Source organism: Natator depressus, chromosome 2, assembly GCF_965152275.1.
Source record: "Natator depressus isolate rNatDep1 chromosome 2, rNatDep2.hap1, whole genome shotgun sequence".
Taxonomy (NCBI): Eukaryota; Metazoa; Chordata; order Testudines; family Cheloniidae; genus Natator; species Natator depressus.
This window is the reverse complement of record NC_134235.1, coordinates 85,387,174-85,404,441: the sequence shown is the minus strand read 5'-3', so window position 1 is coordinate 85,404,441 and position 17,268 is coordinate 85,387,174. Positions and strand designations below refer to the sequence as shown.

General features: G+C 41.1%; 1 protein-coding gene across 11 annotated transcripts in view; it reads right to left on the bottom strand.

The window, feature by feature from the left end:
- The window catches only part of PTPRM (protein tyrosine phosphatase receptor type M), a 720,827-nt gene extending 703,879 nt beyond the window's left edge, over window positions 1-16,948 (bottom strand). For 5 of the 11 annotated variants that reach the window (XM_074944607.1, XM_074944608.1, XM_074944612.1 and 2 more), the window contains exon 1: window positions 16,643-16,948. In XM_074944607.1, coding sequence (XP_074800708.1) covers window positions 16,643-16,715 — 73 coding nt within the window. In that variant the 5' untranslated portion in view covers window positions 16,716-16,948. The remainder of the gene's footprint in view (window positions 1-16,642) is intronic. The other 6 variants (XM_074944609.1, XM_074944610.1, XM_074944614.1 and 3 more) reach the window with 2 other exon arrangements.
- Between the last annotated feature and the right edge of the window lie 320 nt (window positions 16,949-17,268).

Sequence of the window (17,268 nt, the reverse complement as noted above, 5' to 3'; positions counted from 1 at the left end):
ACCCCTAGTTTATAGGGGAACACAAATAATAAAGAATAAGAATACGTTCTTGCACCTGCATCACATCCTTGCATGCGCTTGGTTTGATTTAAGTTCATAGTAGAAAAATCATGCTGTATCACTGTGGTATTACTCAACAGAACATTATTTTCACTAGAGATACTAGGGTAGCCAAGTATCACTTACTTGGCCGTACTGTCACGCGTTCCTGCAGTCACTGGACACATGCACTCAGAAGGATGTGAGATCTTCACAGCCTTCCTGCAGTTCCTCCCACTTGCCAGAGGCTAAATGTAGCTCAGAGCACCAGCACTGAAGACATAGGGGGTTGCCTCTTGTATTTTCAGTGTTACCTTGACTCACATTCAAACTAGCAAGAGAAGGAGGGAGCAGCACAAATGACTTGCTGGCACGGTGGTGAAGATCAGAAGGGAACAGACTGAGAGAATGGGAGCTAGGGGAGATAGGAGACACACTGAGCTGCACACAACTTGACGTGTACCCAGTATATTCTTAAAAGGTGGCTGCTGGTTAACGGCGATGTTAAACATACATGTTATTTGCTGGGGATTAGATGGTATTAATGCACACTTTTAGAAGCAACCCTCCCTCACACCCACCACCACCACATAACCACCGTACAGTCCTGTTGCAGACTGCTATAATGGCCAATTCTTTCTTTTGTTGTTCGACCACTCTGTCGAGTCAAAGCATTGAAATCACAAGAATCGGGGTTTCTGATGGATCGGGCATCCATTTGTTTGACGACAGCTTAAAGTATATAGATCTGATTTTTCTGTAGCTTTGCCACTGAAGGTCCAGAAATCTGTACTCCTTCAAATTGAGAGCCATAAGGGCTGGGATTATCTTTTATTGCTGTGAGTTCCAGAAGAGCACTTTCTAGTTTTTGCAAAGCCTCAAACATCAAGAGACTTCAGTCACAATGGCGATTTAAACACATCAACAAATATGCCTGTGTCAATCTCCTTAACAACATTCCTAACTCAGGCTACATCAGCTACTGACTCAGTTTCTGCAATGTATTCCAGACAATGATTGACAGACAAAATACTTTTAGGCCATTGCCTTCAGTGTTCAGACCTAACAAGTAATGCAACAGAGAAGCTGCCTTGATTTCATTGTTGCCTATAGGGACAAAGTTGAAGATGCCATCACTGCTGCCAAAGAAATGGCAGAAAATTTAAGAGTTGAGCCGGTCTTCAAGGAAATGCGTATTCATCGGAAGAAGACACAGTTTGGTTACAAGCGCAGAGATAAAGCGATGGGAAGCTCAGAAGAAAAAATTAAAATGCTCGAGTGTCCATCGAAGAAACATTTGGCTAAATGAAGCACCACGAAAAGACCTGGGGAATAGGGATTGTATGACCTTCAAAAGCTGCCAGCAGACAGAAAAACACTCTTGAATAATTGTACAGACCTTCAACGGAGGCTGACACATGGGGAATGTTCAGACGTCAGTGCTAAAAACTTCTATATCAAATTGGACAACAATCAATCACATTTTGCCACACAGGAAGCACTCTCCATTCCAAGTTCTCCAATTCATTCATGATGCAGAGCTGAAGGATACTTTTCCTAATGTGTGGATAGCTTTGAGGATTCTGTTCACACTGCCGGTCACAGTCACAAGTGGTGAGCGCAGCTTTTTGAAGCTCGGGCTCATTAAAACCTATCCTCAATTGATGATGGCCGATGAGAGACTGACATTGCTTGTTATTTTATTGCTTAGGATCTCTCTGATGCAGTGCTTCAGTTCATGAGGGCAAAGGCGAGAAAAGAAACATTTTGAACTACGGAACTAGGCTTAACATTCTGAGGCTGTCACCTCCTATAACACTATTTAATACTGGTCCACCCAATGTTAGTGCCCAGTTCAAATTCTTGATGTTAGTACATTTCAGTTATTCTTGAAATTAAAGAGTTTCTAGAAGCTTAGTGGAAACATTTTTTTAATTTCTTTATATATGTCATGAATTAATACAGATTTACAGATCTAGTGTGCAAATGTATCTTGTATGAAAGGGATAAATCATGCATCAAAGTTGTGAAATGGGCTACAAATGTAATACAAAAATAAGGTATTAAGAAGTTTAGCAAATGGAGGGAGGTCGTCAAAGCCGCTCATCGCCTGGGGCGCCATTTGGTCTAGAGCTGGCCCTGCTGCTCTGAAGTTCACAGCACCTCAAGCTGTTTCAACCCCACAGCATTACCATCAGTTGTCCCAGACTCTGAGTCTTCTATATCAGCAAAGAAAATAATTGTTTCCTTCCCTGAATAAATTTAATGCACACGGATCATTGTTCAGCAACAGATCTGTTCGTGAATCCATCAGCCAACAGTCAGACATTTAACTTTCTGTATGCATTCCTAAGGGCATGTCTACCCTTGAAATATTACCAAAATAGTTACTCCAGAACAATTATTCCAGAAAAGTTATTTTGGTATAAACTCTTACATGGACACTTATTATGGAACAACTATTTGAAGATTGGGCCAAAAGAAATCCGATGAGGTTCAACAAGTGCAGAGTCCTGCACTTCGGAGGGAAGAATCCCATGCACCACTACAGACTAGGGAACGACTGGCTAGGCAGCAGTTCTGCAGAAGAGGACCTACGGGTTACAGTGGACGAGAAGCTGGATATCGGTCAACAGTGTGCCCTTGTTGCTAAGAAGGCCAATGGCATTTTGGAATGTATAAGTAGGGGCATTGCCAGCAGATCGAGGGACGTGATCATTCGCCTCTATTCGACATTGGTGAGGCCTGATCTGGAGTACTGTGTCCAGTTTTGGGCCCCACACTACAAGGAGGATGTGAAAAAAATTGGAAAACGTCCAGCAGAGGGCAACAAAAATTATTAGGAGACTGGAACACATGAGTTATGAGGAGAGGCTGAGGGAACTGGGATTGTTTAGTCTGCGGAAGAGAAGACTGAGGGGGGATTTGATAGCTGCTTTCAACTACCTGAAATATGGTTCCAAAGAGGATGGATCTAGAGACTGTTCTCAGTGGTACCAGATGACAGAATGAGGAGTAATGGTCTCAAGTTGCAGTGGGGGAGGTTTAGGTTGGATATTAGGAAAAACTTTTTCACTAGGAGGGTGGTGAAGCATTACGTTACCTAGGGAGGTGTTGGAATCTCCTTCCTTTGAAGTTTTTAAGGTCAGGCTTGACAAAGCCCTGGCTGGGATGATTTAGTTGTGGATCGGTCCTGCTCTGAGCAGGGGGTTGGACTAGATGACCTCCTGAGGTCCCTTCCAACCCTGGTATTCTATGATTCTATTTTGGTAAACTTCCAAGCATGGACAAGCCTTAAGATTCTATAGTAAGCAACTGTAGAGGATTTCACTTCATAGGTGTTAATCTTGAATCAGACTCCATTAAGGCAAACTGTGTTCTGTAAATTGCAGAGTATTTTAAAAAAAAAAATCTCTAAAGCTGAAATCATATTTTGTGACTGTGTAAACAGTTTTAAACAAGAGTGTACACTAAGTTCTCCAGATGTTTCATTTCACAGAGCAACCTAGTCATAAGAGATTCAGATGGACAAAGAAATTTTCTGCTGCCACACTAGCAGCAGAGAGTTCACATACATGTAAAGGATCAATTTTAAAGGTATTGTACTATACACTTACAAAAGGCCTGCCCACACCAGAAAGCTTTTCATGTTTCCTATACATTACTGAAAATTACATAAAACGTTTAATTTGTCATTAATTGTGGAAAATGCATTTATGTTTAAGTTTCCCACATATTGTCCTTTGTCATGCCCTTGATGCTTCCTTTGCAGGACTTCAGTAATATCCTTCATTGATTCAAGTCCATATTTGTTTAGTTAAATTGATATGTTCCAAACATCGTTCAATACTTTTAATATTTTTAAAATCATCCAACAGCGCATTTTATACACATGTATTTAAAACAGTCTGTGTGTAACAACATGTATGATAATTAGTGGACAAATTGAGGATTGATGTTAAAAGTAATCTTTTTTTGCACAAACATCAGCAACTATGTCTTCAGCTGCAAGGCTGTAATAAAGTGTTAGAAAGAGGACACCTCCCTCCTAAAAATCAATCCAGTTGTTTAGCACCAGCAGGAAATCAGATAGTTTATTTTACTACTTACTCTAGCTTTGATAGCAAATTAAACTTTTGCTTAACTTTCTGGCAAGGATAGCTACTTGACTAGCTGAAAGCCCAGCCTCAATCTTTCCCCTCCCCCAGTCACCAAAGACTTCTGATTAATGAACATTTAACAAAAAACACACTGAAATTGAGGCTCCCTCAGGAATACTCAACAGCACATTTGCCCTGCTCCTATTGTCCCCCTTTACATGTGCATATGATATCTCCCTCTCCTCTGACTGGCATTTCAATTTTATTGCTCTGCCCAGACCTTCTGCCTCCTGTTCGTTCTTCTGACTGGCAGCTAATTTCTGTTGCTCTGCTCAGCCCTTTATTCTCCTATACCTGAGAGTTCAATTCTCTGCTCTGCTCCTTCTCAGCCCCATCAGCCACTCTTCTCTCTGAATGGCCCACTAAATATTGCTGTGCCTGATGGGCAAGACAGCCCAAGACAGCCTGCCCTAGTCTCCCCTATTGTCCTTGCCTAGCAGGCAGGAAAGCCAATATCTTACTCACCCAGATCACGCTTCTATTAGTCCTGGGCTTCTAGACAGAGGCGGATTAGGGGTTTCTGGGGCCCTGGTCCAGAGCAAGTGGGGGCCCCTCCCCACCCACTCCGCCAGCGCTCCTGCCAGGGAAATGGGGTCAGGGTGCATGGGTTTGCCCCATCTCCACGGCCTTGCACTCCTGCCAGGGAGTGGGGTTGGGATGCAGGGGCTTCCCCTGTTCCCCGACAGGAGCACCGGGCAGGCATAGTGGGGGAAGCCCTTGCGCCCTGACCCCACTCCCTAGCAGGAGGGCAGGCAGAGCAGGCCAGGGTGCAGGGGCACCCATTTTTCCAGGGGCCCCCCAACTGGCCGAGGCCGGGGCCCCATTAGCCCAGTGGCTAATCCTCCACGGCTTTCTAGACCTCAGGATGTTTGAATGTACAGTATATTTGTTTTAGAGGACTTACCTTTTCTTAAACACCATAGGGTAAATCAAAGCAGAGACTAACGTCTTCAAAATCCAAAACTGAAAAAGTCAGACTAATCTACATAAAGCCCTTATTGCCCTAGGTGTATGTATGCCACTCTCAATGACAATATTGAAAGTAAAAACAAATGAAACCTCTCAGGGGCCTTGTATGCCGTCCTCAATCCACGTCCTATACGGTCACCATAAACAGAGTACAGTAGTAGTATACATTTTATGGCCCTAAACTTCTCGTTTTCAACTTTTCGTTTTTAAATAAGTACTTGCTCATTCATTGTAGGGTTTTTTGTTTGTTATTTTAAAAAGACATCAGGGGATGACTTGCTTGTTAACCACTAGCAGGCACCTCCCTAACCAACAGTTTTAAAAGTGCAAGCAACCTTGTGTTGGGTCTTCTGGGACAGTGCTGAAAAGAATGCATGCCACAAAGAGGATATTCTTGAGATACATAAAATAGGGCATCAACAGGAGAACTCCTTACAGCAGAGGTAGTCAATAGGAGGACTGCAGGCCAAATCCGGACCACCAGATACTTTTGAATGGACCCTGAAATCTATTTACATATTGTTATCATTGTTATGTTTGTATTATTAATTAATTAATTATTAATTATTATTATTATTTTCTCTGGAGTCTGGACCTTGACGAAGAAATTTGAACCTTGACAAAAATAAATAAATTGACTATCCTTGCCTTACAGTTATCCTTAGAAGACACCATTAAATCCATCTTCTGTAATGAAGGGCTGGCTTGTGTTTTAGTAACCACTGCTGAAGGAGAAGTCAAAGGGAAAATGCAGTTCAAATGGGGCAGCAGAAAGCCCTTTAGTTTTTTTTCAGTAGATTTCAGAAAAGGGTAGGTAGGTAAAAGGAAAAAAGAACAAGAGTAATTCTCAAATGTTAGAGGTTATCTACTGAATATTTTAATTCCTACATATGTCTGAGTCAGGCCTGGTCTACACTGGGGCGGGGGGAAGGGAGGGAATCAATCCAAGTTATACAACTTCAGCTACGTACTTAGATCTACTCACCGTGGTGTCTTCACTGCAGTGAGTCAATGGCTAACGCTCCCCTGTCAACTCCGCCTGTGCCTCGCACTCTGGTGGAATACTGGAGTCAATGGGCGAGCGCTCGGGGTTTGATTTATCGCGTCTAGACTAGACATGATAAAATCGACCCCCGCTGGATCGATCGCTGCCAGCCGATCCAGCGGGTAGTACAGACATACCCTCAGTCTGTCCTTCTTCTATTTCCCCATATGTAAGTACAAAATGTCTAGGATTAGTTAAGAACTCTGTGAGAAATCCTGGCCCCACTGAAGCAAATAGCCAAACTCCCATTGCCTTTAATTGAGCCAGGATTTCACATCATATCTTAAACTATAAAACAAGAGGGATTATATAATTTATCATCATGTAGCACTTCAAACTTCCTAAAACTGTAGTAAAAATCTTTTAGATACTGCATTTTAGTGCTTAATTTGATGGTAACAGCAAGGTAATCAAAATTTAAATTATACCTGTATGTACACAAACACTCTGCAAGTCCAAAGTGAAAGAAATAACCTTGTACAAATATTTTTTCTCGATTTTGCTAGCACTCTATAAACAGACTGTAGAGTTGCTGGGGAGTGCTGTGCTTCTGGCCTTTTAAAATTTATTTTATTTTTAATGTGTCAGAGCACTTAGCAGGAAATGGGTAATTTGAAATCTGTATCTGGAATGAAGCATTGCATCCAGATACAAAGGTTGATAGGCCCCTTTCTGTAATATTCTATACTTTTAAGTTTGCCACCAAATTATGCGGTCAGCTCTGAACTGCACTTCATTAAAATTGGAAGCAGCCACGCATCTGAGAGTAGCATGCTACCCTTAGCCCACGTACCGAACTCCCACTGACATCAGAGGGAGTCCTAATGCAGATGGACGACAATATGTATCTTGAGGAGATCGTATCAACTTCTGCATTTAAATCATCATCACCCAGCATTCTGCCTTTCTCCAGTATTGGATATCTTTTTTCCCATATGATAAATCCTGAAAAACAGCCTGGGTTTGATCTTAAGACAATAGTTTACAGCAAAACTTGAAGATGTATTCATACAATCATCTGAAATTGGTGACTGTGGGTTTATTTTGTGATCACAAACAAATACCAACCACCGTAAAGTAATTTATAAGGATCAGCTCACTTAGATGTTTAGCTGGACGACTTAAACAAGTAAAACCACCACCAAAAGAAATTCAAAAAAAACCAAAATGCTTTCAGCTATATCAAGGGAAATGCAAAAGCTTGCCTTAAGGGAAAACGTGAACCAGGCACAGTTTCTAGAAGATCTGAGTCTCTCAACCAGGGTATGGATTACAATGATCTATAAAGTATAGAAATATATGTATTAGAAATGGAAATTACTTATTCAGTCAAAGCCAATTAGATTCTAAGGACAGAAGGAACCATTGCGATTATCTAGTCTCACCTCCTGTATAGCACAGGCCATATAACTTCCCCCAAAATAATTCCTAGAACATCCTTGGTAAATGGTTAATTACTAATCATTAAAAATTCACACCTTTTGTGCAGTCTTAATTTGTCTAGCTTCAACTTCCAGATCCACTGGATCATGTTTTACCTTTCTCTGCTGGACTGAAGTGCTCATTATTAAATATCTGTTCCCCATGTAGATACTTACAGACTGTAATCAAGGTCACCCATTAACATTCTCTTTGTTAAGCTATTTAGATTGAGCTCCTTTAGTCTCTCACTGTGAGGCATGTTTTCTTATCCATTAATCATTCTCGTGGCTCTTCTCTGAACCCTCTCCAATTTATAAATACCCTTCTTGAATTGTGGATATCAGAACTGGCAATTCCAGTAATGATCGCACCAGTGCCAAATATAGGATAAAATATCCTCTACTCCAGTCAAGATTCCCCTGTTTATGCATCCCAGGTTAACATCTTTTGGCCACAGCATCACACTGGGAACTCATGGTCAGATGATTATCCAGCACAACCAGACTTTTTCAGAGTCACTGCTTCCCAGAATAAAATCCCCCATCCCCTACATTCTTTGTCCGTAACATTTAGCCATATTAAAACGTATACTGTTTGCTTGTACCCAGTTTACCAAACGATCTGGATTGCTCTGAGTCAGTGACCTGTCCTCTTCATTATTTACCACAGGCTGATCCACAAGAACAGATCCACGACAAAAATCACAGGGCAGAATTCCATTATTCTCTTGGGGTGCATAAGTATGATGAAACTCTCTCAGACATTTTCCTATTTTTATTTCAAGAGCAGAATTTTACCCTAAAATCAGCATGACTGCAAACGGTTATTATAAATAAGGAATCTATGTAAGTATAGTTACAGCCCAAAGTTTCAAAAAGGTCTTTAAAGTCAAATCCAGTCTCTCCATTTTTTTTAAATAAAGCCAAATAATTATATAAATTAGTAAATTAGGGACATTTTCCAAAGCATCTAAGGACTTTAGAAGCACAAGTCCCATAGGAAGTCTCCCTCTTAATAAATATGGTACAAACTGCTGATCTATAATACATATGGTTATTATTTTTCATATATGAGTACATTAAGAGATAAAGCAATTGGTAGGAGAAATTACACTGAAATATGGCTAGGGTGATGAAACAAGTAATTATGTATTTTTGCTTTCAACTAAGTAATATCTATGTCATGCTATTGCCTTACACAAGAATGTCATAAAGGACAGTTATAAGAAGAATAGCTGCATACAGCAGAAAAAAATCTCTTCATGTAGCTACAGCTTGTGGTGCTGCATATTAGGACACCCAAGTTCAGAAACAGAGTCCAAACGTGTGCAGAAAATAAGGCTCTTAAGGAGGACGTTGTTTTCATGGCTTTCTACACATTAATGATTAACATCATCACACGACACATGCAAAAAACAACCAACTACTACTATGTAAAGCTGTCACAAAATGAAGTTCTGACTAATCCTCAAGACTATTTTATATACTATGAAAAAGACAAGGTCTGTACAAAATTAGGAAAATAAAAATATGTAAAAAGTATAATAAAAAGCATTTCAAGGCATAAAGAAAAGGAGTACTTGTGGCACCTTAGAGACTAACCAATTTATTTGAGCTTAAGCTTTCGTGAGCTACAGCTCACTTCATCGGATGCATACTGTGGAAAGTGTAGAAGATCTTTTTATACACACAAAGCATGAAAAAATACCTCCCCCCCACCCCACTCTCCTGCTGGTGGAGTGGCTAAGTCATTATGCAAGGTAACCTATTTCCCCTTGTTTTTTCCTACCCCCCCCCCCCAGATGTTCTTGTTAAACCCTGGATTTGTACTGGAAATGGCCCAACCTGATTATCATAAACATTGTAAGGAGAGTGATCACTTTAGATAAGCTATTACCAGCAGGAGAGTGGGGTGGGGGGGGAGGTATTTTTTCATGTTGTGTGTGTATAAAAAGATCTTCTACACTTTCCACAGTATGCATCCGATGAAGTGAGCTGTAGCTCACGAAAGCTTATGCTCAGATAAATTGGTTAGTTGCTAAGGTGCCACAAGTCCTCCTTTTCTTTTTGCGAATACAGACTAACACGGCTGTTACTCTGAAACATTTCAAGGCATGTTTCCTAGCTGTTGTATAATATTTTTATATTTGAGATCTTTTATACTCTCCCTTCCCTCACCTCACCTCCCCTCCCCCTCATCCTCAGTGGATCTCACCAATTCCTTCACAAAGCTCTGGAAATCTCACATTCCCCACACACACACACACACACCTCATAACTCTAATTCTACTGTCTGTAGAACACCCCTTTCACATGACCATTCTTTTGTATCAGTAAACCAGGACAGGACTCTGATCCTTACCATCACTCCTTAATTGGCATCACTGCAGAGTGATAGACACTATTCCCATTCCCTGCAGCTAACAGATATTCAAATTCCATAAAGTTCTTAAATATTCTTTTGGATTTGCTCTACTATTAGCCTTAGAAATTTCAGCAAAAAATCCTTGACATAGACATGAGAAAAAAATATATATATTTCTCTCTACATTTTTTGTAGCACAGTGCAGGCAGGGATTTACCCATGTGATTCTTAGTAAACTTAATGGAACTCACATGACTAAAACCCCATACAACACTCACTATTCACCCCACAGCCATTCCAAAAAAATCAATTTAGAATTCAATGGTCAGGACCTCAACCTTTTAAAAAAAAAAAAAGATTAATTTTGAGCAAATACTTAAACTTTTATTGAAGAAGGATTTATGAATCAATCAGGAGGCATAAAATGTAACCTTACAATACTTCCCTGGCATACATGTAAGATATTCTTGTCAGTTACTGCTACTACATTTAAGCCACTAGCAAATAATAGAACTTTTTTGTAAGCTGATTATAGGCACTGCATTTATTACACAGGCACATTCATTCCCCATTCTCTGTGTTCTGTCGAGTCAAATGCTGAATATCACTAGAGCATACTCCAAGAAAGCTGCCTTTTTGCAAAATTAAACCAACAGTTAACATGTATAAACTCAAACCTGTGCTAGCAAACTTCTGTCAAATCAGAATTTTGTATGGTTACAAAGACACTGTATTCTACACTTCGAGCTTGTTCAGAAAACCCAGTTTACAATCCTTTATCTTTCTTTGCTTGGAAAAAGTGGATTTAGAGATGCAGCTACACCTAGTGATCAGCAACAGATCACAGCAGGCAAAACACTACAACTGAAAACCCCAGTAATTTTGCATGGTGAAATCAGAAACGGGAGGGGGGGAAACTGAAAATAATGGGGTGGGAGAAGTAAAACAGTAGAATTATTATTATTAACATAAATTATTTTTAAAAAGGAATACCAAACTTGTCAAAGATTTTGACCTTAACGTATGCATTGGTAAGGTTATACTACCAGTGAACTGAAAAAGAAAAAAAAATAAATCAAGGTTTAATTTTATTATAACAATACACAAATAGCTTACCATGAATAGAATTTTCAAAAGCTATATCTTTTAAACTGTTTAGTGCTAATGTCACATGTTGGAAGTCTCATAGTTCTAGATGTCTGTCATTACCCAAGGCAAGATTGTTAAAACATCAAATAAGTATTTTGACAATAGCAATAGCCCCTAAATTAAAAAAAAAAAACTCTCAAATGATTCATTAATATAAAATTACAAGTGATCTAGAGGACTAGTGTATGGGTCCTGATCCCATTGACTTCAATAGGCTTTAGATCAGGTCCATGGAGACTACCTCTCCAGGTTGCCAAATCAAATTCAAACCAGTTATCTTCAGATGTGTGGTCAATGATTTATGTGAAGTGAGCTGATTGTCTCAGTCCAATTTCTAGTGAGCAGGGCAGGTACACGCATCACAACTGGTTGGCACACTTATCCATTATCCCTGCTGATAATGAATACGCATGGAAAATGAACTACCTTCAATACATCCCAATAATGTAATTTGACCCTGACTAGGAAGGGGTGTGAAGAAGTTTACTCAATTCATCCTGCACATATTCTGTGGCTACACGGAGGATTCAGTCCCTACTGCTGTCAATCTAGCAGCTTCCATGAGCATTAAAAATACTATTTTCAAAAATATTATATCCTGCTGGGTTGTTTCAAGAAACTGTAAGTTTTGTTCCCATGGATTCTGATTATTCAATTGTGAGACCAAAGAGACATTATAGGAATTTTTCAATGTCATAACCTCCTTGTAATATCCTGTAGGGTATACTTTCTCCCATTATATTACCATACTAATACCACCATCTTAATCAATGACTTAACAGAAAAGCTTTAATTTTTAATAAGTAACACAAAAGTTAGCCTGCTATGGTTTTATTACTAACTTATGATATGCACACAAGGAAAGAATGGCAATAACAGTTAGAAAAATACGAACACTTTCTTTTTCTAGAAATACCTCTTTCACGTAAAATATTAAAGCTTAATACCTAAATAATTATTTAATATGAAACATCACAAGCATTGTTTCAGTTTACAGGGAAGCTAGAGATATATTTATGTTTATTTCACTCAAGATCACTTGTTTATGATTTCAATTTTTTTAAAATAATTATGCACTTGGGGCCTGATCCTCCAAATTCTTACATTCTTTGCAACTTTACTCACATGAGTAGCCACATTGAAATCAATGAGATTACACATGTGACTCCTGAGTTAATGTTAGCAGCAGCAGGACCCTAGAGTGCAATGGCTTTGGTTTGGTTTACTGAGGCCTGGTCTACGCTACAAACCTTTGCAGGCATAGCTGTGTCGGCCAGGGTGCATGTGGTGAGATGCAATCTTTGAATGACGTAGCTGAGCTAGCAGAAACCCTTAGCATAGACACGGTTACACCGGTAGAACAACACTTTTGCTGGTATAGCTTATTTCCCCTATAAGGAATGGGAAGAGGGGCAAGCGGGCACAGGACTGGAATTAGTTATACTGGCAGAAGTGCAATTTTGCCAGTATAAGTTGCATCCAAAGCAGAAGTGCTGTGCAGGTATAGCATACTAGTAAAGCCTTCCAAGTGTAGGCCTGGCCTAATTTACAAAAACAAAAAATCTTAAATCAGGTTCATGTTCTATCAACAACATCTACATATTTCACTGTACCAGAATTTTAATTTCAGCTACGACAGCATCTATGGGTCTGAGCATATCTTCCTTCTTTTCAGTGACCAAACAGTACTATCCGTACGAAGTTTAAAGCCCAGTGAACCAACTGTTCCCTTATAAGTGCTGATTACTGTATATTGTTGCAGATTTTATTGTGAAAAATTTGAGATTCCTATTTACATAGTCCCTGCCCAAAGAACTGAAAATACGATATAAAAGGCAACAATTTCCAATTTTTGTAAGGCACTTTATTTCAAGTTATTTTCCTCATAACCATAGTTAGTACTGGCACCATATAAGTTACCCCGACCTTACACATACCTTTCAGCCAGACTTTTTGTTGTTGTTGTTTTAAATTGCAGTTGGACTCATCAGATAGAGGTGAAAAAACAATTACAGGTAAAAAGTTAGTTGACATACAACTTTACAGTCAGTTTCTACAACAACAACAGAACTGTACAATCTAATAATAGGCCTCTCTAGGACAAGCTTGCATTAGAAGCAAAAGGCACCAATTTTAGAAGGATGCGTGTATTTTAGTTTTATCAGAAATGTGATGCTTTTATAAAAATGCATCGATTTTTAATTCTATTACACGTCTCTCTACCTTCAATTTGAATTAAGCATTTTTATATTTGACAGAGCTCATCGTGTCTAGACCTTTCATTTTATATAAAAGGTGACATTTAGGCTTACATCACCACTTGTAACTCTTCAGCTTGCATCATATTTTTGTTTGACCTATATCATTTTCAGAAATAGCTTGTGTTTTCTAGTCTGAGTAATCTACCAAAGAGATGAAAGAAGAAATACTATGAATTCAAATTAGGATTTCATATAACCACCTCTTAGCGTTTACAAACTTTTATAATTTTAGAAATCAGTCTTCATAAACGGCCATTAAATACACAGTCAAACTAAAATGAAGAAGAAAAACCTGTTAAATTATTAAGGGAAGTAATTATTTTAAAAATTAAAGTGCTTCTCAAAAAAGACTACTGTAAGGACTAATACACCATTTACATCATGCTTTTGCCTAACAATCCTAGGTTTGTTTTCAACTACTCCAAATAACCAGTGTTTTCTTTTTAATCAGAAATCTTCATTATTGTTTCCTGAGTTTTAGTTCTTAAGATCACTGTCATCTTGAATTGATGAACCTAGAATTTCAGATTCATCAATTAAGACCTCCACAGAAAACCCCATTTTTATTAACTTTTAAGCTAATATCAAAAGATTACTTGAAAGTGTCAAGACTTTAAACAACAAAAAGATCTGCTTTTTCCTGGTGATTAGTTCCCAGATAAGAAGATGAACACCTGAAGACGACATTAGAACAAACTTCTGTACAAATAAGTCAGTGCAAAAATAAAGATAAAAGTATAACTTGCAAAGATTACTTTTTCAGACAATTGCTATTCTTTGCTTAAAAGATGGTTTCTTTGCTTTTTTAAATAGCATGACCACATAGTTCACTTTTGTGGCAGGAGATAGGCAACTACAAAACTCATAGACAAACTGTACTGTAATGTAGCGTCAATGGGACTGATGCACCAAGCTTTTAACAAAAGCAACAGCAACCATTTTTTCCCAGGGCATACAAAGAGCAAAAATAACCCCCAGTCACTTTTTATGGTGCAGTATCAGAATGGAAAAATGCATCAATTTTGTTCTTAGCAAGTGCATGGTAATTTATGCATTACCTTTACATATAAACGAAAATAACCATACAGAGTAGGCCAAATTCTGTGCTCAGTTATATCCATTGGCCCATTAAACTTTTAAAAAATGTTTCATTCAACACTCCAAAACCCAGCCAGTTCAGAGAGAGTGTTATATAATTATACAGCTGAACTAACTATATACATAGGACATTAAAGCAACATTAAGACATTTCTGAACTGCTTGTGTTCCAAATCACGCTCTTTTTCTCAGCATGTGGTAATGTAAACTAATACTATAACCAAGAGCTACAACAATAATACTAAAGCAGGATTGTACTGAAGCAAGATGAACAGCACTTAAATTTTTACCCTAATGCAAGTATTAACCCATCCTTGCATGCAACTAAATTAAAAATTCAACAAAAGGATAGTTGCCCTAGTTTAACTTTAAACAAACTGTGATAAGATCATGGAGGTAGGGAGCGCATTATGGCTTTATATTAATAAAGTGAGACTTCTTGTCAATATTTACTTGGTCTTGCCTCAGCGCATGGAGCTGGACTTGATGACCTCTTTAAGTCACTTCCAGCCCTATACTTCTATGATTTTATCAAGTCCGAACACTAGATTTCGAACATTAATGAGTTATAGCACTAATATACATGAGTTCAGTTCTATAACTCACTGCTGAGGATAGCCTCATCCTAACAAGATTACTGGAAGAGATATCATCTTAATGCAATCCTCTGGAACTTTTCCCCCACACTGACGAACCCTCTGGCTTATCAGCACATGTTCAAAAGAAAGAGAAAAAACAGCCTGAATATACAGTGTCCCGGAAACGTACCACTGAACCAGAATAAGTTTATTTTTTAAAAAATCCTTTAAGCACAAAACTTGGCTGTACTATGGGCTGCATACAAGCAACATGTAAGGTACAAAATACAAACCACCCAGCAACCTCAGAAATAAGACAAGCAGAGAGTACTACTCCCCACCAGAAAGCACATTTAGCAAGAAGTGAAGACCAGATGTCTTAGATGCACTAATTTCAAGATAAAAAAAGATCTGATGTTACTCATGCCTGCTAAATAAACGTACAAAACTGTTTCACAACCCAACTTTCCACCCAGAATTATAGGTTTCTTTAATACACATTTTTAAATATATGACAGATTTTGTTATGGATGGGGAAGGAAAAAACACAGAGCAATGAAGATGTTGAAGGGCAAACCTAAAATTGCAATTAAAAACAAAAAAGGACATGCATCAATAGGAATTCTTTTCTGGAGCTGCACCATGGATGTAAAAACCTGGCATGTCTAGGACACGCACTGTTTCCCCCCTTTCCTAGGGTTTTCACTATAGGCTGAAGACTCTTCTGTGCTTTTAAAAGGGGCCGTCCCCTGCTTTTTAAACTGATCACCCGCTGTCACTGCACGCTCGCACTTAAACGCAGTGCGAATTTTTAGAGTTAATAATGAAGCTTCAGCTTTGCTGACGGGACAAACTGATGGAGAGGAGGAGGAAGAGCGATCGGGGAGGGGGAAGGGCTGGGACGCTGCTGTTGCCCCTCTGTCCGTTGTTTTCTGGAGGTAGGGGGCGGCTCTCAGCCCTGTCTGGTGGAAACCCAAAGTTCTCTTTCTCCCGCATTTTCAGCGACTGCTCGGCTGCCCATTGTAACTCCAACCCACTCCGCAAGCAAGCCCTGCCCGCCTCCCGGCCCGGCCCGGCCCCAGCCCAGCTGGCTGCCAGCATTCCGCTAAGCGCCGCGTGCTGCACCCTTGCCTGGCACCTCGTAGCACTCATGCCCGGCCAGGATGCGCCCAGGAAGAGACACGGCCCGTTTACATTCCCCTCACGCCCCCCCCCGCCCCCTCCAAGTAACTCCGGGCGGCAGGAAACTTGGAAAGACTCCAAGGAAAAGAAGATTCCCCCCCAGTAATACAATAATATAACACACACACCCCCGCCGCCTCTAGATGCAGTGCGCCAGGGGTCCCACTTGACTCCAAACAACTCAACACCTTCCCCTCGCTGGTCTAACGGGACCGGTCGTCGTTGAGCTCCCCTCCTCCCTCTCCCTTGGCTCGGCTCGCGTCCACAACCGCTCCCGGGCTCACTCCCCGCAGGCAAACCAGCTCCCCACCGCAGCCACCCAGGCAGCGGGACACTGGGGGCGGGGGGGGGGGGAGATGGGGAGGCTCCTCTTACCTGTGAAGGGCTCCGCTCCGGCTGCCAGCAAAAGTCCAGCCAAAGTCAGCAGGCAAGTTCCAACTTTCCCCATGTCTCCCCCCGCGGCTCCGAGAGGGGCAAAGCAGCTGGGAGCTCGCAGGCGCCCCACTCCCGCCCAGCCGGCTCCCGTGGGCAGGCTGGAGCCGGGCGGGGTGCGGCGGCGGGGAGGGGCTCGCTCTGGGGCGCTGTTTTCCTGTTTCGGGAGAAGTGGGGGGGGGGAGAGAGAGGTTGCAGCGCAGCCTCCCAGTCCCGCCGCTGCCCGCGCCTGGGAGTCCCGTCCCCGCCTCCTCCAGCCCGCCGCTCTCCGCCCTGTTGCGCAGCCCCAGCCCTTGCAGCCTTGTCGCCCGGCGCTCCGCTCCGCTCGCCTCCCTCTCTGCCTCGCAGTGCCCCCGGCAGGCGGGCTAAAGACGGCGCTGAAGTCACGCCCAGCCACCAGCACCGCCGCCGCCTGGCCCCCGCTAGAGGGCGAGTGCCGCCCGGGCTGCAGCTCCGGGGTGGGCGGCGAGCTCAGCGGCTGCGGGGGGAGGGAATGGGGGGGAGAGGAAAGGGCGTGGGGGTTTCCCCCCTCCCCAAAACCGGGTTGATGGCCGTGCGCCTGGGTCCCC